Source organism: Micropterus dolomieu, linkage group LG11 (assembly GCF_021292245.1).
Source record: "Micropterus dolomieu isolate WLL.071019.BEF.003 ecotype Adirondacks linkage group LG11, ASM2129224v1, whole genome shotgun sequence".
In the NCBI taxonomy this organism is placed as follows: domain Eukaryota; kingdom Metazoa; phylum Chordata; class Actinopteri; order Centrarchiformes; family Centrarchidae; genus Micropterus; species Micropterus dolomieu.
Window position 1 is genome coordinate 1,932,304 of NC_060160.1, and position 26,407 is coordinate 1,958,710.

General features: G+C 40.8%; 2 protein-coding genes and 1 long non-coding RNA gene across 7 annotated transcripts in view; all 3 read right to left on the minus strand.

Moving 5' to 3' along the window:
• Positions 1–26,407, minus strand: part of kcnh5b (potassium voltage-gated channel, subfamily H (eag-related), member 5b) — a 1,142,829-nt gene that overhangs the window by 307,456 nt on the left and 808,966 nt on the right. The gene's annotated exons all lie outside the window — the stretch shown is intronic.
• Positions 125–10,579, minus strand: LOC123978936. The gene is made up of 4 exons (XR_006827088.1): positions 10,320–10,579; positions 8,612–8,708; positions 5,475–5,590; positions 125–2,802 (listed from the first exon to the last, which is right to left on the minus strand). It is a non-coding gene; the product is annotated as an uncharacterized LOC123978936 (long non-coding RNA).
• The window catches only part of syt16 (synaptotagmin XVI), a 58,708-nt gene continuing 51,137 nt past the window's right edge, over positions 18,837–26,407 (minus strand). For all 5 annotated transcript variants that reach the window (XM_046062572.1, XM_046062571.1, XM_046062575.1 and 2 more), the window contains 3 exons: positions 21,333–21,794; positions 21,016–21,205; positions 18,837–19,992 (listed from right to left, as the gene is read on the minus strand). In XM_046062572.1, the coding sequence (XP_045918528.1) occupies positions 19,679–19,992; positions 21,016–21,205; positions 21,333–21,794 (966 nt within the window). In that variant the 3' untranslated portion in view covers positions 18,837–19,678. The remainder of the gene's footprint in view (positions 19,993–21,015; positions 21,206–21,332; positions 21,795–26,407) is intronic.

The following is a 26,407-nucleotide window of genomic DNA, read 5'->3' on the forward strand; positions in this document are numbered from 1 at the left end:
TAATTACAAGCTATTCATGATAGATAGATGGATAGACAGATAGATTCAAGAACGTACCTCTTTCACTACTTCTCTAAACAAAGATGCATTAAAACACATAAAGATAGTGTCATCTCATATGCTTTATTTGATTATCAATCACCTTTTTCAAAATACTTTATCTTAAATATGGAATATGCATTTTTTCATCAAAATATAAATTCCTAAAACCTCTTTCTCTTTAATAGTTGCCTGCAGTTTGTTGTTGTAGTTGTTGTCTTCCATTATGGTGATTGTTATCAAGACGCACATTTTCAAACCCAGTGAAACTCCTGGACAGAGACCGAACACTCAAAACACAGAAAGAGACACTGAAAGAGGATGAATCGTTATATCACAGTTGTCATACAGCAGATCAGTCAGCTAAGCTTTATAAGCAAAACTCAGTCCCATGTGACAACATGTCATCTGCATTATAACCAGAGATTGATAGTTTGAAAATATGGAATATAATATAAATTTAAACACATTCTGCTCTCTACTTTAAAACCACAACAGGGCTGAAAATCTTTCAAAAAAAAGTTTGCACACTGTGTAAAATTTAAATAGAAACAAAATGTGATGACGTGGAAAACATTGATCATCATTTAATTTAATAGTAGAGTATTCAGCATGCATTTGTGGAAGCAGCGACGAGCTTTGTTCACGGAAGCGTTCCTGAGCCCATGCAGTGATGTCCACTACAGAATCAGGTTCGGCCTTGTCCTTTGCGTACAGAGATTTATTCAGATTCTCTGACTCTTTTAATTATGTGATGTACCGTAGAGAATAAAATACCCAGTTTCAATTTTATGGTGAGAAACATTACTACTTGTGAGCGCAGTCTTTCACAGAGTGGTGAAGCCCTCCCCATCTTTACTTCAGAACAACTCTTTTAATACCCAGTCATGTTACTATTCTTTTGCCACTTGATAATTAATTATTTGTAAGATGTTCTACGCCGTGTTTTCTTTTAGCATTTCACAACATTTCCAGTCTTTTGTTTTGCCGCTGTCCCAACTTTTTTGAAACGTGTTGCTGGCATCAAATTTGAAACGGGCATTTCATTTTCCAAACAACAAAAACATTTGATCAGTTGTCTTTGTGCTATTTTTAAATTAAATATGGTTTCAATGTTTTGCACATCATCAGATTTTGTTTCTATTTTCTATACTTTACACAGGGTGCCAACATTTTTGGAAATGTTCTTAGTGTTGAAGAGAATGAGAAGAGATCTCCTTTTTTTTAAACCACAAATAAAGCAAAACATTACTTTTTTCACCATATAACTAAAAAGGGAAAACAACAAAAAGAAAGATTAGTACCCCTGTTGGAAAAACATTACTTTACCCCATTTTAGCATTGTAAACATACATTTTAATATATGGTTTATAGCACACTATAATGTAATTGCACATGTTTATAAATATATAGTATTTTTCAACATTTATAAATTCTCTTTAGACATATTTTATATTATTATATCTGTGCTTTAATTGAATTATAACACAATTGTATTATAGTGTGTCGTAAACAATCTATTAAATACCTATAAATGTACAATAGGGACACTTATAGTAAAGTGTTACCATCTTTTCTTATTATCTTTTTTTATTGCATTGTGGGATTTGAATGCATCAGCCACTAAAACAAGGGCTTGGAGATGAGTTCTTTCACCAGCAGAGGGCAGCAAGGTAGTGCAAGAAGAAAAATAACTGAGCAGCACGCTGAATGAACACAGAACATCAAATAACATAGAAAGAAAACAGCCATCCAACAGGCAGTAAACACACCTGAGTAGCAATGACAGTTCACACAGTCCAGGGAATGTTACACAGAATATTTCATAAATCACACGGTAGAAATTAAAAGATAACCGAAGCATACATCAGCACATATTCTCCACCCAAGCCAAGGTGCGTTAAAAAGTAGCTTGCCGTCTTGTAAATCCCTGAATATGCTCACGGTTCACATGAGCAACAATAACAGTAAAAATCAATATCGCAACATCAACAGCAAAAATAAAAACTAAAATAAAAAGATCCTGCCTGCTTCAGGTGTCTCTGCGACAGAGTCTGACATCAACATCGGAGAACCCTGCTGATCCTGAGGCCGAAGAAGAATCAGGGTTTGTCAGGGTACAAATCCACAGCTGCCTTTCAGCAAAGGTGACGTCCTGACAGCAAACTATAAACAGACCTACGTCACCTGTCCCTTAACAGTTTTTACTAAGAAGGTGTCCTCCCTGGTGATTTTGTCCACGTTCCGTAACGTGAACTGCAAGTTGCATTTCTCAGCTTAGAATTAGAGGCGTGACAGCGAGGGTCTGGGCAGTCAGCCATTATCGTCCAGGTTGTACAGAAGGACTTGGTGGTTGGGGGTGAGGCCCGGGCAGGTACCCAGGCTGTACAGGCATCCGGCCGACGGGTAACAGGGCACCAGCCGGTAATGCTGAAGCTCCTCCAGGCCGAACGCCGGGGAGCAGCAGTCCATCACCAGCACCTTCACCCTCTTCCTGTCCGGGTACAACAGCCTCCGCTGCATCCTCTCTCCTATGACCTCCTCCTCCTCCTCCTCTTCCTCTTCTTCTTCTTCTTCTTCTACTTCATCTTCTTCCTCTTCCTCTTCTTCAGCCTCCAGCTCCTCCTCCTCATGGTGGATCTTCCTCAGCAGGTTGTTGATGAGGACGGAGCGCCGCAGGTAGGCCTCGGGGTCCTCCAGGAACCTCAGCTTCTCCAGGGAGAGCTTCAGGATGCAGCTCCGGTCCTCCTGCAGTATCAGGTGCTGCAGGTGACAAACACAAAGGCAGCGGGTTAAAATTCTTGCTTTCACATCTTAACTTGACAATTTTATCCCAAACTGTTTAGAAGGAGGGTATGAGTGGAGTAAGGTTAGCTATGCAGCTCAAACAAGCAGATAAAAGTCAAATCAACGGCACAAAAGAACCAAAACTCGCCTGATTCATTTAAATTAATTACAATAAAAGACATAATGTACTGTAATAGCACTTCTCTGTTGAGCCATGATCATTTTTACCATCAGCTGCAACAATGCAAATTCATTTTTCAACTTTTCTGGACATTATTAATGTTATAGCAACTTTTACAGATTTCACAAAGGGTTTACTTGTGTTTAATTAACTAAAATATTCGAGGTAAGCTAGAAGGTTTAGTCTGTTCATGCTTGACTTCACTAGTTTGTTAGCAAGAAGAAGGCCCCAGGCTCGCTAGGCAATCTTTATCTGTTTAACATTTTTATAAAACCGTTGCTACTTTCTCATGAAGTTTTCACAAACAACATGCATTTACCTAAAGACGTCTCATAATAACATGATAGGATATTAATCTGGTTTTGGATAAGTTCAGGATTGACAGTAGATCGGGTGGCCGTGCTGTCTAGTTGCTCTCTGCTAAAGCTACATCAAGACAAGAGATCCTGAACATGTTAAATTTCTATTTATTCTATGGTTACGTTAAAGATCAAGTGTGTAAGAATTAGGACTCTTTACTTGTCAAATTTATACTCCAGCTAACTTGGAGGTCCTATTAGGGCTGGGCAATGTGGACCAAAAAGTCATATCCCGGTACTCTTTGGCAGAATTCCGGTATAATATATATCTGTATTTTTTGCTATTTGTAGTAACTTAGCTTGTGTCTTATCTCAGACGCAGAGGGAGCGTCGGGGCTGTCAACATCAAACTATATCATTATACCAATATACCGCCCAGCCCTAGGTCCTATTAGCTGACCAAGTCTGTAATGGGCACCAGAACCTGAGCTGGGCTCGGCAGCCTCTCACTGATCACTGCAAAGACATGGCGGCTTCAGGCGGGAACAGGATAGGTGTCAAGAGGGAAAGGTCAAGCGAGAGGGAGGTCTTGCATCAGAGAGGCAGCGACAGCGTATTTACCGTAGACTGTATATAAGAAGTGGACGTAGTCATGGTGACGTCACCCGCTGGTTTGTGGACTGCCGTTTTGAAGCCTCGAGTTTGGCCGCCTTGTTGATTTTTTTGCCACCAGCGGCACCGGACGTGACCATATTTGGACGAGACGGTGGAGCTAACGGGTCCGTGTGGAGCTAGCTAGCTTGCTTAGCTAGGTGCGTCTGTAATTCAGTCACTCTGGCCTGATTGACAGGTCGCCATGGTAAAGACGTTAAACTAGCAACTGAGACCATAAACTCATTACTGAGGTAATTATTCAGCTGAGAAGTAGCCTCATTTTATCATTATTTCTAACCGGACTTCTTTTTGCAACCAGGAGAGTCGCCCCCTGCTGGCTGTTCAATAGAATGCGGGTTTACGGGACTTCTGCGATCTCATCAGATCCCTGACCGGAAGCTTCCCGCTTGGGATATACCCAGGATATTTTTACATCCAACTCTATGAATTAAGGGTTTATTTCCACCAAACAGAGCGGTCACCTTTTTATAACCGGTACGTGGACAATAATATGAAAAGACAACTCGTTCTCATGCCAGGGCGTCACATGTGGACGCTCAGTCAAGACCTCTTGGCGTCGCTTTTTAACACACTTGGTACCCTTTAGTGTTTTTGTACATCTAGGGCTCTGTGGTCAAGTTAGCAAGAATAAATAAGCAACTTCAGGTTATACTTTAAAGATAAAACTAGTGGTTAACATTGTGAAACGTTGCAATTTCGTTAGGTAAAGGCACCAAAATGACTTGGTTTGATTTAGGAAAACATCATGATTTAGGTTAAAATAACTACGTTACAAGGTACAAAGTAGGTTTATTTGTTACATTCCAACAGACTGTAAAATGAAATTAAGTTTAATTAACTCCCTTCTGCTGCTTCGCAGACAATAAACAGTAATACAAAAGCAATCAAAATAAAGGTAGACAGAAATAGACTATCATCAGTGGAGCAGTGCTGAGGATGGTTTTTTAAAAGTCTGATAGCTTGAAAGCTGCTCTGCAGTTTACGTAACATAACTAAAAAGAACCAATGCTGACTTTTTGTTTCACATGGGAAACAAACACCAGTCTCCAGGGAAAGGTTTTTAAGACTAGGCCTACTCTTAGTGTTGAACGATGACGCTAACGTGTCACATGTGCGTTGGTAGCAGAAGGACGTGACAAAGCGAAGTTATATGATGGTTTGGTTTAGGCACCAACACTTCTTGATAAGGTTTAGGAAAACATTATGGTTTGGGTTAAACTAACTAACGTTCCTTACATAACTTAACTAAAAACAATCAATGTTGACTTTTTGTTCCACACTGGAACGACCACTGGTCTCCTGGGTGATGGTCCGGTTTCTGACCCACCCGTCAACCCCAACCACCTCCTTATTCTGCCTTTTCTGCTATTTATAATAGGCCTCCTTCAAGCATTGAACTATGACGCTAAAAGGCTACCGTGCGTTGGTGCCAGACGCCGAAGAACGCGACAAAGCGAAAAGTGAAATCGGGCTGGAAACAAACAAGTTCATACTTTTTGAAAATATCCATGTAGGCCTCCGTGTAAATCCTCCTCCTCCGCATATTTCCTCTTGAAGTAAGCAACTTTCGACGTTGTTGAATGGTTTGGTCTCTCTTACGGGGAAGGGGCTGCAGGAGGCAACGAAACAGAGATTAGACGACAAATCCAACAGACCGAAGGTTACACAGCACTGATCTTTAAGCAAACAACAGGGACAACATTGGATGTTTTTGAGCTCACTGGCAAAGAGCCAAGCGAACATCGACGGTGACCTTGGAAACTATTTGGGGAGTCAAGGACACTAACAAACATAGAGTGTGTATCTTTAAGTGTTTACTTTTTTTTCAGCCAGTTTTAAAGCTTCAAGATCTATTTTACATTCAGTCGGCTGAGTAAAACATTATTCAGTTTTTGTAAAAAGATCCATTAAAATGGACATAAAGCTTATTATGAGCTGCCAGTGGGGTTATGACTCATCACAAGGCCTCTACAAAGCAAATTAGTGTTTGAGAACTGATACTGGTGCTCTATATATCTTACATCTTACCTCCATTACTGCACTTTTTTAGCCTCTGAAACAACATCTAGACATGTGTGAAAGTTAATTCTTGACCTTTGAGCACTGCACTATAGTACTTTGAACTTAAGTTAGGATTATTTGCCAAACAGCATTATGACCATTTGACACTACAAGTCTGCAGTGAGACCAGATCCTTCAACATCTGCAGGACGATGCTGAGGATGTCTTATGAGTCTGTGGTGGCCAGCGCTCTATGTGTTTGCTGTTGAGGGCAGCGGACGCTAACAGACTCAACAAACTGATCCGTAAAGCCGGTGACATCGTGGGGGCGGAGCTGGACTCTCTGTCGGTGGTGTCAGAGAGGAGGATGCTGTATGTCACCTTGGACAGTGTCTCCCACCCACTCCATGACGTGCTGCTCAAACACAGGAGTGTTTGCAAGACTCATGCCTCTAAAATGCACCACAGAGCGCCACAGGAGGTCATTCCTATCTATGGCCATCAAACTCTTTAACTCCTCCCCCTCAGAGAGTCTGACACACGGACTCTTTAAGCCTCGAATATACCCGGGAGCGGATGAGTATGGTCGAGGCTTAAGTCATTAAAGGTTCAGTGTGTAAGTTTTAGTGGCATCTAGTGGTGAGAGTTGCAAATTGGAACCAACGGCTCAGTCACTGCTCACCCCTCCCTTTGCAAGCACAAAGGAGAAGCTAGTCAACTGTTGTGGTAAATAAATTACACATCTCTTCTTACTTCTAATAAACCAAACGACTACTACTACTACTAATACTACTTCCTTCTTCTTAGTACATATTCAAACGCGCTCTGTAGCGCCGTTTGGGCGAAACATGGCGGCGCAACAAAATAATGTGCAATCCTCTGGTTTATGATGTCCCAATACGGGAAAAAATTAATTTTAAGGATTTTAATACATTTCATCTCTCAACATTATCAAAACTCATTAGTATTAATATTGTTTATTCATTACACTTCTGTCACATACTGTAAACAGTACTACTTGCCAACGTTTTAGTATTATTTTTATTTCTTTAATTCCTTGATTAGCAAAGTGAGTAACTGTAAGACAACAATTTCCACTCTGGGAATTTCTGATTTTGAGTCTTTAAAGGTCCATCCATCGTCAATTATCCTGCGTACAGGGTCGCGGGAGCCTTTAAAGGTACTTATGAGGATCTATCGGTGGTTTATATAGTGGTGTAATGAACCGTTATGTTTTTATTACCTTCTACAGTGGCTGAAAACGGACAAACAGCGCTACAGAGCGCGTTTCGTCACTTCGTTCTTCTTGTTCTACTTCTGGTAGAATTCTGGCAGTGCGGACACTCATCACTGTGTTGAATATGTGTGTTAGAAGAAGATGAAGTAGCAATAACATACTGCAGGGGTCGGCAAGTAAGTTTAATATTTTCAACCATTAGATGGTGGATGTGAATATAAGACAAATATTGACATGTTGTTTTGTCAGCTCAGTTGGTAAAATGCTGGACTTGTAACTCAGGGGCTGAGTGGTTGATCCCGCATCCAGACATTTTTTTCTCTCTTCCACAAATGGATTCTGCAGCGAATGTTTCTCAGATCACGGCATGTGCTGCACTGTATTTCTTTCGGTGTTTGATCCTCATCCATCAACCTACGGACGCTTTTTCATTTCCCCAGTATCTCCAGGCAGAGGACATTTAGGGGAATCACGTTTTCTGACGGCTCTTTCAGAGGGGTGTCAAGCAGCTACAGACTCTTTTAATGTCGTTCAGAATTTTTCAAAGTAAAAGCTCAGTTCAACTCCAAATACAACATTACAGTAAACAGTTATTTTTTAGGCAAAACCACCAAAGAGGAAGTGATTGTGTGAGCAACTGTTGGCTTACATTTTCCATGTAATCTGTCAGTGGCCAAGTCACAATAACATGTGGTTTTACTGATTAATTAAGTAAAAATAATTTCTTAAGGAATATACCTACAGAAACCTCATTTCTTGACTGACCACTCTGCTGTCTCAGAAGAGACACCTTTTGTGCTGTGTCAGCCACCGTAGCTGTCCTTCGCTCTTTACGTTTACGTTTTCCGCTTGCTCTGCAGTTCCCTTCAGCTCAACCTAACTTTCTGGCATCTTGTTTTTACAGCCTGTTTAAAGTCTCTCGGCTCTCGTTAGCTTCGTTTCCAGCAGCAGCAGGCGGCTGTTTTCAGATTAAAAGCTCTGATTAGTATAAACTGCACATGACTTGCTAAGCACCAAACAGCAGCCAGACACAGTCAGAGACTAAAGGGGAAGAAAGTCGAACAGCTAGATGTTAAAGAGCCAGATACCTCTGGGTGGAGACCAAACCAGAGCTAACAGCAGATAAATGAACATGATTTCAGATTAAGGCTATTGTTTCTCTGTATCTGCTGTGTAAATAAGACAAACATGTTTGTTAACGTCTTGTAATAACAGCTTGTTGCACTGCCCCCAAGTGGCCAAACAAACCTCCCATAATACAGGTTTAAAGTTACCTGCCCTGATATAATCGGAGGTTGTGCCCAAATCCTCAGATTTCCATCACCTGCTTCCAACAAGTCCTCAAAGCTCCCCTGTGGAGGAAGGCTATAATATTACATCACCTGTGATTACCTGCTGCTGACGCTCCACAGCCAACGCTCAGCTCTCTGACCAGAGTGTAAATCAGAGCGTCTGAGTTGATCTGAGCCTCCACATCGCCCTCAGGCTCCTGCAGGTCGAGGGATGAAGGAGGAGGAGGAGGAAGAGGAGGAGGATGAAAAGACAGGAAACATCTGAGAGAAAGTGTGACTGTAGTCCGATACCTGACTTTTGTGTCTGAACAATGATTATGTTATTTTACCATCAGGTTTTTTAAAATTGCTCAACTTTAAATTATAATTTTCAAAGTTGGACATTTTAAATGAAATATGTATTTACAACTAATGGCCTGGCAAAAGAATTGATGACATGTTCTGGGTGTAAAGCTTTCATGAAGTCAGTTTACATGACGGCAGGTGTGTTTGTACAGGGCACACACCTGCACAACTGCGAGTGGAAATGAAAAGAAAGAAATAAATGAATAAAAGACACAATAAAATGGAAATTAAAATGAATAAATAATAAAATGGAAATTAAAATGAATAAAACAAATGTAAATAAAATGGCACAGAAATAGAAAGAAAATATAATAATATATTTTTTAAATTAAAAAAACCTGCTGCTCCCACGTTTTTGCGCTTCTACAATTATTATAATTATCTTTTTTACTGATATTTCTAGGCTGCCATTCTCTTATTTTGCATCTCTGCATGGACTTGCATTGTGCTACTTATTATTAATACATCTGCATTTTATTCCACATTAAAAGCACTCACACGCTGTAAGGTTCATGTATTTGACCCTTTAATGGCAGCAGCCTACATTAAAAGGCAAAAAAGCTCATTTAGATTCAAGAAGGAGCAAGAGGAGGAGGGCGGTGTGTGGTTGTGTGTTTGTTATTTAAAATGCCATAAATTAATCATAAACACGGAGAGGGAAGCTTTATCGCTGAGAAACATTCACGCCGGCTCCCCTGAAGCTGCTGCAGTGACTCACTCACAGTTTTTAAAACATCCAACTGCAGCCTGAATATTTCATCTGTGGGAGAAAGATGCAGGACGGGTGGATGCATGACAGAAAGAGAGAGGCTGCGTGGGAAGTGTGTGTGTGTGAGAGAGAGTGGATGCAACACTTTCTATAAATTTCTTTGTGCAGAAGATATTTCCACCAAAAGGAGAAGTAACTGGAGATCGTGGCTTTCTAAACCCTTAATTTCCTACTTTAACACCAGCTTAAACTGTATTAAGATTTTTTAAGATTTGTGCATTAAATTAAGGACCTTTAAGGTGTAAAACATCTGATCTCTTGATTTAAGAGACTTTTAGTGTACATGTTATCACCAAAATATCAACTCTCTATGAGCTGAGATGACAGATTTCTTTATCTTAATGAATTAACCCATAAGAAAACCCAAAGCTCAAAACCATCAAAATTTGGTGTCCAGAGATTTTCACTGGACAGCCATGATATGGAGTTCAGTTAAAGGCTTTTTTTTAATCAGAGACATATATTAGCATTTTGTCCAATTGGTTTATATTTTATCTCACGTTTAAATCTCCCTTTATATATTTTGTTGTCCTTTTCAGTGTGTTTGTAGGTGTTTAAAATGTAGTTTGAATGCATTTCTTCCCCCTGTTCCTCTGTGTTTCTAAGGTACAAACAGCTTCCCTAATGTCCCAGTTTAGAAACGAGTAGCTGCTGTTTAAACTGAACCACCAATAAATCTGTTAAAGCGTCTTACCTTTATAAATCTGTCCAGCAGCGGTTCAGTAAATCCCACTTAGTAAAGCCTCTCTCTCCGTTGATGCCCTCCGCTCCTTGGCGCGACATCTACCGTCCTCAAACCGATTCAGCGTCGCTCCAGCTCGGCCAGAAGTCGGAGCCTCGCTCGGTTCCTGCAGCTCCTCCGGGGTGAGAAGCTCGCTGCTCCTGCAGCCTCCTAAAATATCCCGTTCACACAAACAAGAGACATCACGCACGGCTCTCCCTGCGCCCTCATTGGTCCCCGCGCACGGCTGATGTTTCCCGTTGCTTGGTGACTGAGTTAATGCGGTGATGACGCTCCCGCATCCTCTCCCCCCGCATCCATCTCTGAATGGTTTCAACACAGGCAACTTTTCTGCCTGGAAAAGTAGGCTACAAACCAGATGCTCTTCTGTTTTCTCTTAGACGAGACGTCTCCAGCCACGAGTTGTTTAGACCAAGGGCGTGACTTTATTTTGAAAAGTGGTGGGTGACGATGAGAGCTCAGATTAGGGGTGAGACACTAAAATATTAGGTTCAGGAGAAAGAGGAGGAAGTTGCTGACACATAAAACAACATTTTATGGATTTCTTTGAATCTTGAAGATGGCTACCATTGGGTAAAATATTATTAAGTAAAATAAAAATGTAGTTGTATTTAGTCAAATGTATTTTTTTTTTTTAGAAAAAAGTAATTTTTCCCAACACACACACATATAAAATAAACTGTTATAAAAGCCAGGAGTAATAGGCTTATGTTACTAGCTTTTCATTTAGTTGCAAGGTCTCCACCCCAAACATACTAACAGCATTTTACTACTTTAACCATAAACTACAAAAATCTAAATCTAAACATTTAACACTGATCAGATTTTATCTACAGCTTATTTTAAATGACAACGTTTATCAACTTCTGTCAGAGTCTCTTTAATAAAATAATTTAAGTCTTGCCCCCCACTGTTTTGAGTGGGGGGTGTGGATGTTTTAAGCATTAAACACTTAATTTCCTGCATTCTTGACACATTTTCAGCACCAATTTATGGTGGAAATGTGTTTATTTTATATACAAAATTCAGGTGGCAGGTGACGATTCAGAATATAAAAATATAATGGAATATTATTTTTTCTACCATAAGTGACTTTTTTTGGACAATGCACATTTGTTTCTCCTAAATTTAAACATGTTTTATTATTGTGCAAATAAACCTTTCTCAAAGCATTTTCATTTGTTAGTTAACGTCTCTCGGTGCAAGCTATTCAAGAACGTTTTTTAAAAATGCTTTCAAAAAGTGATGGGGACAAAATCAGCTATTTCAAGTGTCCCCAGCGTCCCCAGTGTAAATGACTCACATGCTGTATATATATTATATATTTTTATATTTGTCTACCCTGTAATTTGTCTGCACAACACAAACCAGGTGTATTGCACATGTAAATATCTGCCACACTGTTCCTTCTCTACACTTAGTTCTATTATTCTTTTATAACTTGCATCTGTTTATTCTGTTTATTATTTATATATTTTTACATTTATTTATGTCAACTGTATGCTTGCCTACATGTAGCACCTAATCAACCTGTAGCAAATTCCTCTTACATATACATAGATATGAATATATGCTAATGTACTTTTAAAATAAACTTTAAACAGCTTTTAATAAACTTTTTATAGGCTAATATTTTCTAACCTGAAGCAACTGAACTAAAGTTGAATGAAAATGATAAATATGGAGCACTGTTGCATCTTAAACTGAACTGTTTTGTTTTCAATTAAATTCAACTTTTGTTCCCCCAACATTGTTCCCGACTATTGTATATATGTTGCACTGGAGGTGGCCGTGAATAATATAGTGAAATAATATTTTACTGTTTTTCCACTTTTGCACACTTTTCTACTTTGTACTGCTGCACAAGTTTCCCTCAGGATAAATAAAGTTCTACAGTCTCTTTGGAAACTAAAAACTAGAAAAATCATGATTAAGGCACGATAAATAAAGTTTAATGAAACACCGATTAGATTAGCACATGCCAAGCAGGTACGTATCATGCTGAAGAAGAATCATTATTGGGATAGTATAGGAGATTACAAATCTAATTAAGAGTGGTAAGATTGCTATTTATTTGCCATTTAAATGTCCTTTTATGGCACTACTGTATAGGAATATAAATTATTATAGCGATCCAGATGAATGGATTCATTAAAGTTATTGGGTCTCAGTCTCAAGTCGTTGTGACTAAACCACCATACAGCTAATAAACAGACACACAAACAAGTTGCATGTTTGTAGGTTAAATCTAAAAAACAAAGCATCTGTCGCCAAAGATCAGACTAAAATCTCCCAAAAACACTTTACAAACCCACGAAATACCTCCGCTAATCTCTAATCCCCTCTGTGTGTGACACTGGAAATCTCTACTCCCAATCACAGGGGGGTGAACTGTGATTTTCTTTTTCTCTGTTTTCCTCATTCTCGAAATTAAGACATCTGAGCAGAGCTCAGGACGGAGAGACGGACCAAAGAAAACAGATGGCAGACAGACGTTCCCACAGCGGGGATCTTCTGGGTTTTATTGGCAACGAAAAAACTTGGTACAAAAAGTGTTTTCTGGGTGTCGCCGGGGGCTCAACATGCACGGCCCGGACCAGGGCTGCAGGCGTCTCAGACTCACGGGAAGGTTCCACTTTTCATGTAAATGAAGATCTAAAGACCTAGTAAGGAAAACCTAAAGGGTTTTTTGTGTTATTACGATAAAATGCTTTGCTGTTTTTTTTTTTTACAAGTAGAAGAACAGTCAATTTTCAATCTTACGTTAGTGACAACTGAAAAAAAAAAAGCAAAGATTATTTAAAAATAAAATATTTCTGTTGCTAAAAGGAAAATTAAAAAACCCCAAATAATATTTATTTTGACAAAAAGCTCTGTTTGAGACAGGCTTACGGGATAACATTTAAAGGACTTGTTCCCCATTTTGGGAAATGCTTATTTGCAAAGAGTTAAATAAGAAGATCAGTATTTCTCCCATGTTTTTGCAGTAAGTACGGAACTAGAACCAGGAGGCGATTAGCTTAGCTTAGCATAAGCAGTTAGCCTGGCTCTGTCCAACGTTAAAAAAAACACACCAACCTCACTAGTCAACAGGTTATATCCCCAACTTGTCACATATGAACGCATCGGCATCAGTTTGTAACGCACTGGGGATCTCTGTAGTGTCATAGTTCAACGCAGTGGGGGAAACCCTGAAGGCAGGTATATCATATTCAACAGAAAAGACTGAGTAAGGAGGTGGTTGGAGGGTCAGAACCCCGACTTTGAACCAGGAGACCGGGGTTTGTGTCCTGTGTGAAAGAAAAAGTCTACATTAAGTATTTTTAGTTTAGGTGCGCGAGTTACGTGAATTGCGCAACTTACACAAGTGACGTAAGTTAACTTACGTGTTAACTGACCTACGTAGTTATTTTAACCCAAACCGTGATCTTTTCCTAACCTTAACCAAGTACTTTTTGTTGACTAAACCTAACCAAATTGCAACATTTCAGGACGTTTCAAACTTGCGATGTTTCAAAATGCAAGCGTTTTATTTTGAAAGTCTAACTGAAAGTTGCATATTTGTTGTTGCTAAGCGTTGCTAACTTGACCGCGGAGCCCTAAACGTCTAAAATTGATGCTAAAGAGATACCCAGGGCGTTAACGACGCAAAAGGGCCTTGACCAAGCATTAATATGTGACGACTCTTATTTGTTTAATCGGTACAAAAACATATGAAGTTAAAATGACATCTTGTCGTAAACAAGTACTGGGAGGATGTTTAAACTGTTGTTCGCATGGAAATTGTTAAATAGTAAAACTAAAAGCTGTCATTTTTACATTTTTGTACGTGTTAAATGAGATACAGCATGTTAGCTAGGTGCCCTGTTTCCCCTTGTTTCCAGTCATTCTGCTAAGCTATGCTAAGCTATGCTAAGCTATGCTAAGCTAGGCTATTATGCAGCAGCTTTTTACGATATATATTTACATTTTGTTAGGCTGCGACCTCTGGTGGCAGAAGAAGTCAGTTGGCGTAGTATGAAGGATAAGGATGGATGAGACCTAAACCTAACCAAACTACAACCGTTTATCACCGTTTTCCCAACAAGTCGACAGCATAGGTTGTTTTATCCATGACTTCCAAAATGACATATGAGCGTCAACTTCGTTGCATGATATGACATTAAACGCGTGGTTAACGTTGTGCCAAGGTTGCAGTGTGGTTGGGTTTAGGAAAACGTTGTGGTTTGGGTTAAAATAAGTAAATAACGGAAGTCACGGACTAAAGTCAGCAACGCTATTTAAGTTCAAACTCAAAATAAGTCAACATTTACTTGGTTTCACACGGGACTCAAACACAGTTCTCCCGAGTGAAAGTCTGAGATCACCCGACTTCTTCCTTTGCTGTCATTTTAAAACAGCCACCGGAGGTCACTGATATATGGGTCTGGTAACGTGCTGCACAACCGACCTACTGTATATTGTCGATTTTCTGGTGAGGACAGTCTTTAATTTCCATGTGTTAAACGTCACGTGACTTCCTTCACATGACTTACCAACGCTCGTACATGTCGTTTCGGAGAACGGTCATAATGTTTTGGGAGAATTGATAATTGACCTGCATCGTCATTCAGCTACGAGGACGTGTTGCAGCCATATCGATCTTCTTATCTAAAACTAGTAAATAAAGCCAATAAGCGAAATCTGTTTTCACGTTGTGTCTTTTGACACCAGTTAAAACTTCCTTTACCAAATCAAAGTTAGGCTGACCTAAAATTCACACCCACAGAGTCCCTGCAGGGCTACGTGGGAGATTTAAAAAAACACTTTCTTGAGGGAAATTCTTAGAAAGTATAGATGTCCCCAAAATAATATCATTTATTAACTTAATATAATTATTTAGCCCCCTAGATTTGGTCACGTCTTCCCTTAAAGTAAAAAAAAACCTTCACTTTTCACAAGTTTATAAGGAGAGTTTGTGCTTGGTCCTGGTGTAGACGTTACTGAATCTGGTCTGACTTGGGAGCCCTGGTCCAGGCCTTGACATAAGGAGGGCCTGCCCTGTAGTCACCTTCCATGCATGCAGTCCTACGGCAGCGTTCACAGGGAACAAGGAGAAGGCTTCATGCAAATTTGGATCATCTCTCTGTCACGTTGGATATGTTTCATCTCAAAATGTTACAGGCACTTCATCAGAGTATCAACAACGGCATCACATCTGCAGCACAATCTGATTGTCTCTAAATACAACCTGGGATCTCAAACTGAGCATGCAGATGTGTTAAATACAATCCTAGGAGAACATTAAACATTTACTATTTTAGAAAATATAGATTAGATATTATAGATTCTGTACAACAACTCGACATGCATAAAATATATCGGTCTGTGCAGTAAATACAGTTCATGTCACTGTTCACACTCACATGGGTGAAGCCTGCAGAAAAGGAGTGCTGATATCAAATCTTTTGACAGAAGAAGAAACTTTTATGGTCGTAGGATTAACGTTTAGATGATTTATTGTCAGACAAATCTGTATTCGTGTCCGCTATATTTGGGGCGGAGGCGGAAGTCTGGAAAAAATCCGGATGGCTCAATGCCTTCAGGGATGTGTGGGAGGGGTGATTTGTGTGAACTGACCCTTTGAGTCACATGAACAATTTGAGCATCAGCTCTCAGTTCATTTGCCAAAAGTAATTACCGACAGTCATCTCCTTACCCACATAAAAGTCATTTTCCTCTTATCACAGTTTTCTGAACCGAGCTAAACATTTCTAAAGGGGCTTTTGTTGTCACCTGCCCCGAAGAAAACAAACTCTCAGATAAACCCATCTCGCTCTCGGTGTGTGTGTGGAACCCCCCCTCCGAGAGGTTTGACGCTACAGTATCTGTCTACACAAACACATATAATCCCTCCTCCGGGCTGAACCGGTGCCTTAACGACGCTCAGCCTGGAAGAGGATGAGCTTTAGCAGCAGCACTGCCGTCATCACACCGTGCGATTCTACCAATTATCACATAGAGAGAGTGGAGTGAGGGGAAAAAAAACCACACTTCCAGGGTAATTCACTGCCTGTTAATAACAGCTGCAGTCAGATATTTAAAGCCTCTTTTCAGCTCAGCGTTGATGGGTGCCGAAATGAGCTTCGCCCCGTGAAGGAGGCCAAATAACATCATTCATCCCGACGGGGGTGAGAGTCTCCAGCTGCTGGTCTTCCTGCCTGTAGTAGCACGTGTGTCAGGAGAATATGAATGAGAGCTGAATGTGAATGAGACGCCTTCCACCTCCACTGGAATCGTCTTTACTTCTACCCTCACGTTTGGTTCTTTACACAGTATTTTTACGGTCACGCAGTCCTTAGTTACCCCACGTATCACCCCCCTATTCAGCTTCTCTCTCGTCTCTCACGAGCCTGAAGCTTTCACCACGATATTTACATACTCAGCAACCGACTGGAAGGTTATTTTCTCACTTAATATTTCACTTTGACAAGCAGAAAAAGAGAATATAACTGTTAATTATGTCATTATGGACAACATTTTCTATTGCTGTTAAAAAAGAGTTAAGTTAAAGCTGCAGTCTGTAACATGTGAACATACAACGCAAAACCTTCTCTCTGTTGCTTAGCTAGCTCTCCACGGAAAGAGCCTCGCCAGGAACCCGGGCCCTCCGGACGCTTTGCAGCCCGGGGCAGAGCTACCAGGCTTCAGAGGCCGCGACCACGTCTAACAGCAGCATGAGAGGCCACCCTCAAAAGTTATTCCCCACTGTTTGTCATCATGCCTCTGCGCCGCTTGTCAATACGAGCGCCATGACATCGAACAAAATGAGCTCCACGTGGAGCCGGGAAGCGTTCATGTGTTTTGTGCTCTACGCTGTTGTTGGCAAAGGAAGGATGGGCAGATCTTTCATTGCTGCTTTGGTAAAGATATTAGCATAGCATGTGCACGAGCAGGGACACTGACTCCGGTCTGGAAGCGTTTCAGCAGCGGAGCGTGCAGCCTGCCCCCGTTATTGACTTAATTACCCTCTACCTTCTTCACAGCTCTCTGTGACCCCGTTTTGTTCTGTTGTTTGCACAGCTGCATCTCCACAGGGATCATATCAGAATAAGAAAATCAGGATGCCTGATTTAGCCAACATGTTTTCATTTTGTTGTTGTAGTTTTCAGTCCTTGCTTTTTGTGCTTCTACCATATTTAAGCAGGCTACGTAGTTAAATGGTTTCTTTTTGTTTTGTCTGTTTTAATTGTTGTTTTATTATCAGGAGTCGGCTCAGGGTGTTTTATTTTGAAAAATTCTTTATGCCGTTCTGTGTCTGACTTCCTGCTTTTGCTTGACGGAGCATTTAGGACGCTTCTGGGACGTGGCGCTGTGGCAACACGGCACAGGTGGATTCAGTGGACTTTGCGGGTGATTGGCATTCGTTAGAGACTGCTCCTGGCTCTGATTGGTTGTTTTGTTCAGAGAGCGGTGGGAGGAGCCAGGAGAATCAGATTTTTATTTTTACAGTCTCACAGTTTTATCAAATATGACAAAATGTTATTTTTATAAAAATAACCTTTAAGGTCGGAGGATTACGCAAAATACCACTGCATTTACTTCTGGAAAACATGTTTCTGTGCTTTCATATGTAATATAAAATGTATATATATATTTATATTTGTAATATATATATATATATGTTTTGTGCTTTGAGCAGCAAAACCAAAACTGTATTCATGGTCACTGTATCAGCTTTATTTTTATGCCGCTGACTTAAGTAGAAAGCAGCTGTATTTCAACTAATTAATGGAAATTTCCAGTTTGTGCCATTTATAAATTAAAAAGTCAGCTCACTTTCTAGTTCACCAAGGCATGCTGTTGTTGTGATGTTAGCTACAGTAGCAGGAGAGTTGTGAGTACTGCTGTCCTCTCTCGTCCTCTCTGCATGTTAGCTTCACTGTAGCAGCAGTTTGCTAACCCACAACCTCGCTGACGTTAGTTACATTACTTGCTCTGTCGTTGTTCGCTCTGTATCATGGTATTTTGTCATGGCATTGGGATTTCTCCAGAATTGCTTACTCCACCTTTAAGGGGGAGGGGAAGAGGGATGTTCCTTATTTAACATTTAAAAAAATCAAAGCTTTAAATTATTGTTTAAATGTTTTTAACATAACTTTGGATGCATCCATACTATTAACATACAGGCACTAAAACAAATTATACTCTATGAAAGGTTATATGTCTTTAGCAGTTACTGTGTGTGTGTATTTTATATGTTTGTACAATACAAATGTGTGCTTTTTATTTATTTCTGTTTTGTTTTCATTATTGGACAGTGAGAGCTGCAGACAGAGACAGGAAAGGGAGGGAAGGAGTGACATGCAGCAATCAAACCTGAGCTGCTGTGGTAAGGACTGTGCTCTGCCAGGTGAGAAATTATTGTAACACTCCTTGGAAGAGACTGCGTACGCCACAGTGCTGTAAACAACAAAAGTGTGGACTGAGCCCTGAATAATCTTTATAATCCATCATGTGTCTCTCAGGTTCACCACAGAGCTCACAGGCAGAAATAAAGTAAACAGTTTAAACTGCAGTTACAACCAAATGTTCTGCACGATGTTGTTAATTTTGTACCCTGTCTTCTGTTGCTAAAAACTTTTAAACTGATGCATTGATGAAGGAGGACGAGGAGCTGACAGAAACTGTAACAGAGACCTCTGAGAGGATGTGACAATAATGATCAAAATTAGATTTTCAGGACGCTGCATGTTTGTGTTTCCTGTCTGCATTAGTGAACGTGCTGCAGTGCCGTTTTGTTTGCATCTCCACTGACGTGCTAGCAAGTAAAAGAACATTTAGAAACAACAAGTCACACAAACACACCTCTAAAACTGTGTGTACGTTCTAACACAGCGATTTACCAGAAAAACAGAACTGCAGCTCCCTCGTCTCACAATGAAAAGTGAAGGACATTCTCAGCTCCTCTTGGAGGCCGATGGACGCTCTACAAAGCTTTTTCATGACAAAGAAATACTTTCTTTATTGCCACTTGAACAGCATGACTGAATCCAAATTCAATGTCTTTTTGTCATTTGCTGAAGGCTTTTCTTCCTCATTTTTCAACAAAACGATTACATTTTAAACTTGTATCGGCCTCCAAAAGCAGATGAGTTTGTTCCACATGTTGACAGAAAATAACCAGCCAGGTGTGAGGTTGCTGTGGACAGATGTGTCCTCTGAAACCACATGCATCCTCCGGTCCGCAGATCACGTCGAGGTCGTCTTTCCATCCCTCAAATGAAACTCCCTTTCACCTTAGACGTAAAAATCCTACATCTTGGTGGCGTTTACGCCTCGAGCAGGACGTGCCAGCGGCAGACCTGCTGTCCCCGACCCTCCTTCATGTCCTGCCAGTGGAGCTGCTCCTCTTCGCCGCTGCTGTTCTGGCCCAGGGCGATCCAGCCCACCATCTCTTTGCGCTTCATGCTGCGGCGGTTGTAGATGGAGACCAGCAGCGTGACGTCCGACAGCTGGAACAGCGCCACCTGGAAGACAAAGGTCTCCTTGTACACGGGGTTGGGCTGGCCGCGACGCACCGACGTCTTACACCGAGACATCTCCTGACCGACCGAGTTCAACAGAGTCAGTCGCCCGTAGGTGTCTGGAGGGGGGTGGAGAGAGGGGAAGAAGTTAAAAAAATATACAAACATTAACCTTCTTTTTCTGTCATGTTGGCTATCTGATATAAACACGTTTCAACCCGTCACTGATTCTAAGGAGACGTGTGTGTGGTCTAATCCCAGCCCACATTTCTTACAGCATTAGTGAAGCAACATCCTCATGAACCTTACCTGACCACTGTTTTACATAGCAGGAAGGAAACTGACTCATCTTTGCAGCAACACAACGCAGCATCAGTTGGTAACTTGCAGTGATAAACTGACCAATGCACAAGTCAATCAATAAGTAGCACAAGACCAGAGTGGCTGGTGGTGTGTGGTTTTGTCAGGGCTGTCTCTTGATTCAAGTTAAAACGTTTCAACATTGCTCAGAATGTAAAGACAGATAAGAAAATAAAAGTAGTAAATCTGGTAGCAAGTACAACTTTTACACAATGGAAAGCCAAAAGAAGGCGAGTAGAGGCGAGGCGAGCTGGTAGCGTGCAGTGGAAAACGGGCTTTAGCGTCTCTCTCTCTCCCTGCATTTCCACTTTGGTGACTTTCTCCATCAGTAGTAGGCTAGGCTGTATAAAACCAACGAGGAAGCTAACGAATCACATCTGACTGGTATGTTCACGGTCCGCTCTTGTAAAATATCCACAGCGTCGCGACTTGTAACGTAATCACCGTGTTTCTCTGATAAATGCTACATCTAACGTCGTCTAACCCGGGCGGCCCACCGAAGTAAAGTGTATTTGTGGGAAACACTGAATGAACCGTGCTTTTCTTTTTACAAGCCAGGTCTTTAACAGTGTCTCCCTCCACGTTGTTGAGAGTTTGTGAGCAGACGGCTGCGTGCAGACGCAGAGGGAGGGGCGTGGCTGCGCGGTGAGGGAGAGAGAGAGGAGCAAACGCTGGCAGGACTTTACAGAAACATTAACTAACTCAACATCAAACTATATCATGTAAAAGATCTATGTTTGTGTGTGAGTGCAGTGTTTGTGGGTATGAGGCTCACTGCAGACCTGGGGGTCTGTTGATGGCCAAGTTTCTGAAGTGGCTGCCCTTGATGAGCTCCACAGACATGCGTCCCGTGGTGGCGCTGTAGGTGAGACCCACCAGCAGCTCGGGGACGCCACCGTGGGTCAGAGACTGCGTGGACGAGGCGCTGTCGCTCTGAGACACAGCGGACAGGCTCAGCTGGGAGTCCACGCTCTGACACAGAGCAGAGACATGAAACACAGTGAGCAGCAGCAGAAACCGCAGCAGACGTCTACACAAATGCGGCCTCGATTGCTAACAGAATTTTAACTACGTCTCAAAGTTTATGTACACTTGTCACCTTGAGGTTGCTGCGAGGCTCCAGAACCAGCGTCGTCTCCATCGTCCCTCCGTCCGGGTCAAGACCACCTAAACGCAGAAGCTTCTCGCCCATCATTCGCTCACGGGACATCCTGCCTCCGAGCGCGTACAGCCGGAACCGGACAGCCGCCATGTGCAGTTCTGACGGGTCCAGGCGTGAGAAGCGAAATGTCTCGTTGAAGTGCGGCAGTGAACCTTTCTGTACCGACGTCTTGTGGCGTTGCTTCTTGGAGGGCAGCAGGACCATGTGCACCTGCCAGGAGTCCATCCCGCTGCGAGCCTTGTCGGGGATGTCCCGGGCCGCGATCACGGAGACGAGTAGCTTCTCCGCGTCGGGGCGGTACTCCAGAGAGAGGACCAGGTCGCCACATTTAGAGATGGGAGGTCGAGTGGGAGCGCTGACCGGCTGGGACGAGATCTCGTTGAGAGGAGGCTGCTCCTGCTGAGAAGGCAGGGAGAACAGATAAGCAATTCAATGATTTGTACTAAATCACTCGAGTTAAGGAAAAATAAGACACATCTGCTGGTCAGGAAAAGTTGGCAGGCGACCAGCGAAGACTCCAGAAAAGACACGGCTCCCGACCAAAAAAACAGACCTGCACATACAGTCGGTTTTTGTACTGATAAAACAAACGAGTGTTGCGTTCATTAGAGACTTTTAGAGGTGCTGGTAGGCACATTCTGTACCTTTGGACCGAGCCAGGCTACTGTATTCCAGTATATACGCTAAGCTAAGCTAACATTCTGACTGTAGCTTCATATTTAACAGACAAATACGAGAGTGATCTCATCTAAAGCTGGATTATTTTCTTCTGCAATGAGGGGTTAGGCCGCACTACAGCAGCTTCGTACGTGGCCTCCATATTACTCCGTAGGCTACACCATTTTTGGGGAGGTGAATCCTCAAAAGTCTGACTACACATTAGGTCTAATATGACGTTAAAGCTACAATGAGGCTGTATGCACAGAGGTAAATGCTAACTGTAAGACGAAGAACTTTATTTATCCCCCGGGAATTTGTTTATGAAGCAGTTGCAGGACAAAGTAGGAAAGAGCGCAAATATCAAAATATCAATGAGCTGCAAATCCTAAGTATAAACATTCTGATGTTCACCATCTTAGTACGGCGTGTTTGCAAGGTAACTATTCTGTCCTCAGTGCGTGAGACTGTACACAAATCCACAGACAGTTAACAGGATTCAAGAGAAAGTCAGAGGCTGGCGTAAAGTTCAACGCTCTTTACTGTTGTCGTCATTCTCATGAATGAATTTTGTAAAACTGAAATGATACAGAAAGATAGCACCAATAACTGAATGCTATTCAAACACGTCATACATCAACAGATATAAAATAATCTACAGTGAAGCTACCAAAGTTGTAACATACATATATTACATTCAGCTGGTATGTTCATAGCTGTAAATAACTTGTAAATATAGCAAGTGCAGCTCAACAGCTAAACTAACAGAGATTATGGGCGACCGCTTCGCAGAAAGACTAGTTCAACGTAGGCAGTTTTCACATAACATTTGCTAATTAGCAGTAAATACCTGTTCATAAAACAAACAAACAAGAAAACTGGACTCTGATGGTAACTTGTTTTAACAAGCTAGATAAAAGGCAATGCCCTGGCAGTGGCAAATAGCTTTGGTTTAATGCTTGATTTGATTACATTAATGTTTAAGTTGAGATTTACAAGAAATATTTTATTGCTACTGTGTAAAGGAAATACTGCTGGTAAAAAGCACCTTATTTGTTTCAAGTGTTTGCAAACCACGTTATTACACTTTTGTGTATATAGCAGTACATTTAAATTAAAAGCAATACACTACTTTAGAATTCATTAGTCAATTTTACGCGTAACACTGCGATTAATCGCAGTTAAAATATTTTAATCGTTGCCCAGCACTAATTTAGACATTAACATGAAATAACCTTAACTCACTTTCTATATATATAAATATATATAGTAACTAAAGGTCGACGCAGCCTGATTGTGGGAAAATAAAACACATAAAAACAGATAAAATCCAAACCTATTAGGGCGGGACTCGTGTTAACCCTTTGCATCAGCTATAAATCCAGCGTAACTCTCCACCAGAAAGGGAATCAGCTCATTTCTTTAAGTAAAACAAACAAGTCCAAAGACAAACCCGAATGCTGTACACTTAAAAACCCACAAAACCACAAACTTCTTCCTTCAACTACATGTACTGTTTAATGTGTAACTAAAAGGGTTAGTGGTTAGGGTTAATAATTCTTATTTCTTAATCTACCTGATGATTCAAGATGACGATCTCAGTCTCTGGCCTTGCTGCTGCAGTCTATTTATAACTTAAGAACAAGGGCAAACAAAGAATTGTTTGGACATTGGACTCCTTCCAGCCCCCGATTCCCAAAGCGTGACGGTTATCAAATCCACTCTCCTAATTCCTTTACTCAACCCGCAATCAGGTGACAAAAGTGTATCAATACTAGACAAAGTAGGTTGTTCGGAGTGAAATACAAATAATAATTTGTCAAAGAGCAGTGGTAGAAGAAGTATTCATAATTTGTACTTTAGTGAAAGTAGCAATACCACGGTGTAGTACTACCCTGTTGCATTAAAGGTTTTACTTAAAGGAGCTGTATGTGACATTCACTGCCCCTAAATGTCGCATTAGAGCAACAGCATCTGAGACCATAACAATTGGGCGCTACGGTCCACCGGACTCCATTCAGAAAAAGTCATTTGTAACCTTAGACACACACACACACTTCCTTCAAACTGGACAGAAACAAAATAAAAGTCTTTCCACTGTTCCAACAATCACAGACTCTGGTTTGGTCAAAATAAACCCTTAATTCACAGAAATATTCTGGCTCTACGCCTCGAACAGCAGCCACGAATCGAGCTTCAGTGGCTGCTGGCGAAAAATGCGCTCGTCAAAGTACGTCCACTAAAAGTGCTTGTTTTTGTCACCAACAGTCTCAGATTGATATTCTGTGACTGAGAACATTACGGAAAGGATCCCTACAGAGAGAGACCTTTTTGTTAAATAGATCCTTTTTGTTTAACCAGATACAGCTGTTGCATCGCTCTTGCTCGCCACCAGATTGCATTGAAAAAAAAACAACAATAATTTTACCTAGCGGGTCATCGATAAATACAGACTGGAGAGAAACAAAAATCCATCTTAGTTAGCCTTTCCAGTGTTCCAACAATCACCGACTTCACTGAGCTAGATGAGAAAAGAAACAGCCGTTAAATCGGCCTGCTCACACGGAGGATGCACTAACATGCAGGCTCATGTAGTATAATATATATTTTTGGATTATAATGGTTTATGCATTAATGTACATCACTTTAATGTTGCAGCTGGTAAAGGTAGTTTTAAAATTATATTTTGGATTGATGAATCTGAATCTGCAAAGTAACTAGTAAGTGAAACTGTAAAATAAATATAGCAGAATAAAAAGTATAATATTCCCCTCTGAAGGTGAAGTACGAGTACCACCACTGACAAATATAAAGACTCACAATCACTGAATGATTCTCCAGAGCTTTTTCCGAATGTTCAGACAGAAAATGAAGCAGAAATCCTGTCATAAAAGGACAAATAAACCACCTCCTCCTCCTCCTCCTCCTCCTCCTCTTCTCAGTGCAGCCAATCTCAGCCTCCCCTACAGTCGGCAAACAGAACATCGATTGTGTCGAGTGTTGACAGAGCAGGGCTGAGTGTCGGCGTAGACATGGCAACCACAGAGGAGATAAGATAATGACGGAGCTGCTGCTCGAGTCTCTTGTACGTGCAGGTCAGGAGGTCAGCACATGAGAAAGAAAACACAGAGGCAGACGCTCACCCCATTACACGCCGAATGTTTACTGCTTCCTCTAAGTAATGCATCTACTAAAGTAAATGTCAAAATATGTCTAAAGTACAGAAAGTAAAAGTACTTGTTTTAGAATTATAATTATTGATGCATTAATGTTGAATAACTTTACAATGAATGTTTAATGTTGTGCCTTTCGCTCGATATCAGCTGGGATTGGCTCCATTCATCTCATTCACAAATTCAATTAATGCTTTAACACCGTTTTCTGTTTTGTTAGGGTTTGATTACGGCTAATATTAGTGTATTTATTAGGCTACACTCTTTTCATCCTATATAGCTTACCACTAGGATAATATTAATTCCAGTTACAGCTGTTTCATTATGGCATGTTGTTCTCATTCATTAAATATTTGTGCAAGAAAAATGTCTACATGGTGCTAACTTGTCAATAATCATAACCGTTCATGCAGAAGGAATTCAGCATTTCAAAAGTTTACTGTAGTCTTTTTGTAATGTCCCGCCCCGTCCAGGTTGTGATTGGTAAATCACAGTGCTATCAGCACTGGACTGAATTTATTTTTGTGTTTTATGAAGTGAACCGCAACTAATTTGTGATTTTGAAATCATTTTAAATCTGCCCTCATAATAACTGTCCAGGGACAACAGATGAAAATTAGCCTGTTGAGCTAACTCTGGCTCATTTACAGTTATTTTACTGTTAAGTAATGAGCACTGACCCTGTCAAATAAACAAATAAATGAAATAAAACGAAATTAAAGTGTGCAGAAAACCCGAAGTGGAATTTTGAGTTGAATATTTTGTTTTGCGCTAAGCTTTAGAGTTAGAGTGGTGTTCTTTTCTTTCATGGTCATTCAGTGTGAGGATGTACATCCTTTGTGACTTTTGACTTAAATAACTTTCAAACTACCACTAACTTATATCTTACTGCCAGGAGAGAGACCCCGAATAAAAATAATAATTTAAACTGTGCAAACAAAACTGTCGCAACATGTAAATCAATTGTTAAGAAATGATTTATTATTATTAATTCTTGAGATAGTATTATTATTATTATTAGCAGTAGCAGTACTAGCTTTAGCATTATCAATGGCAGGGCTGTTATATAACTGTATAAATAAACTTCTACAACATAGATCTCCCTGATTTTCTGTAGCTCCACTCATCTGTTATTTATGAAGCATTTCTAGATGTCAGTATCACCCTGTGTCTCTGTGGATG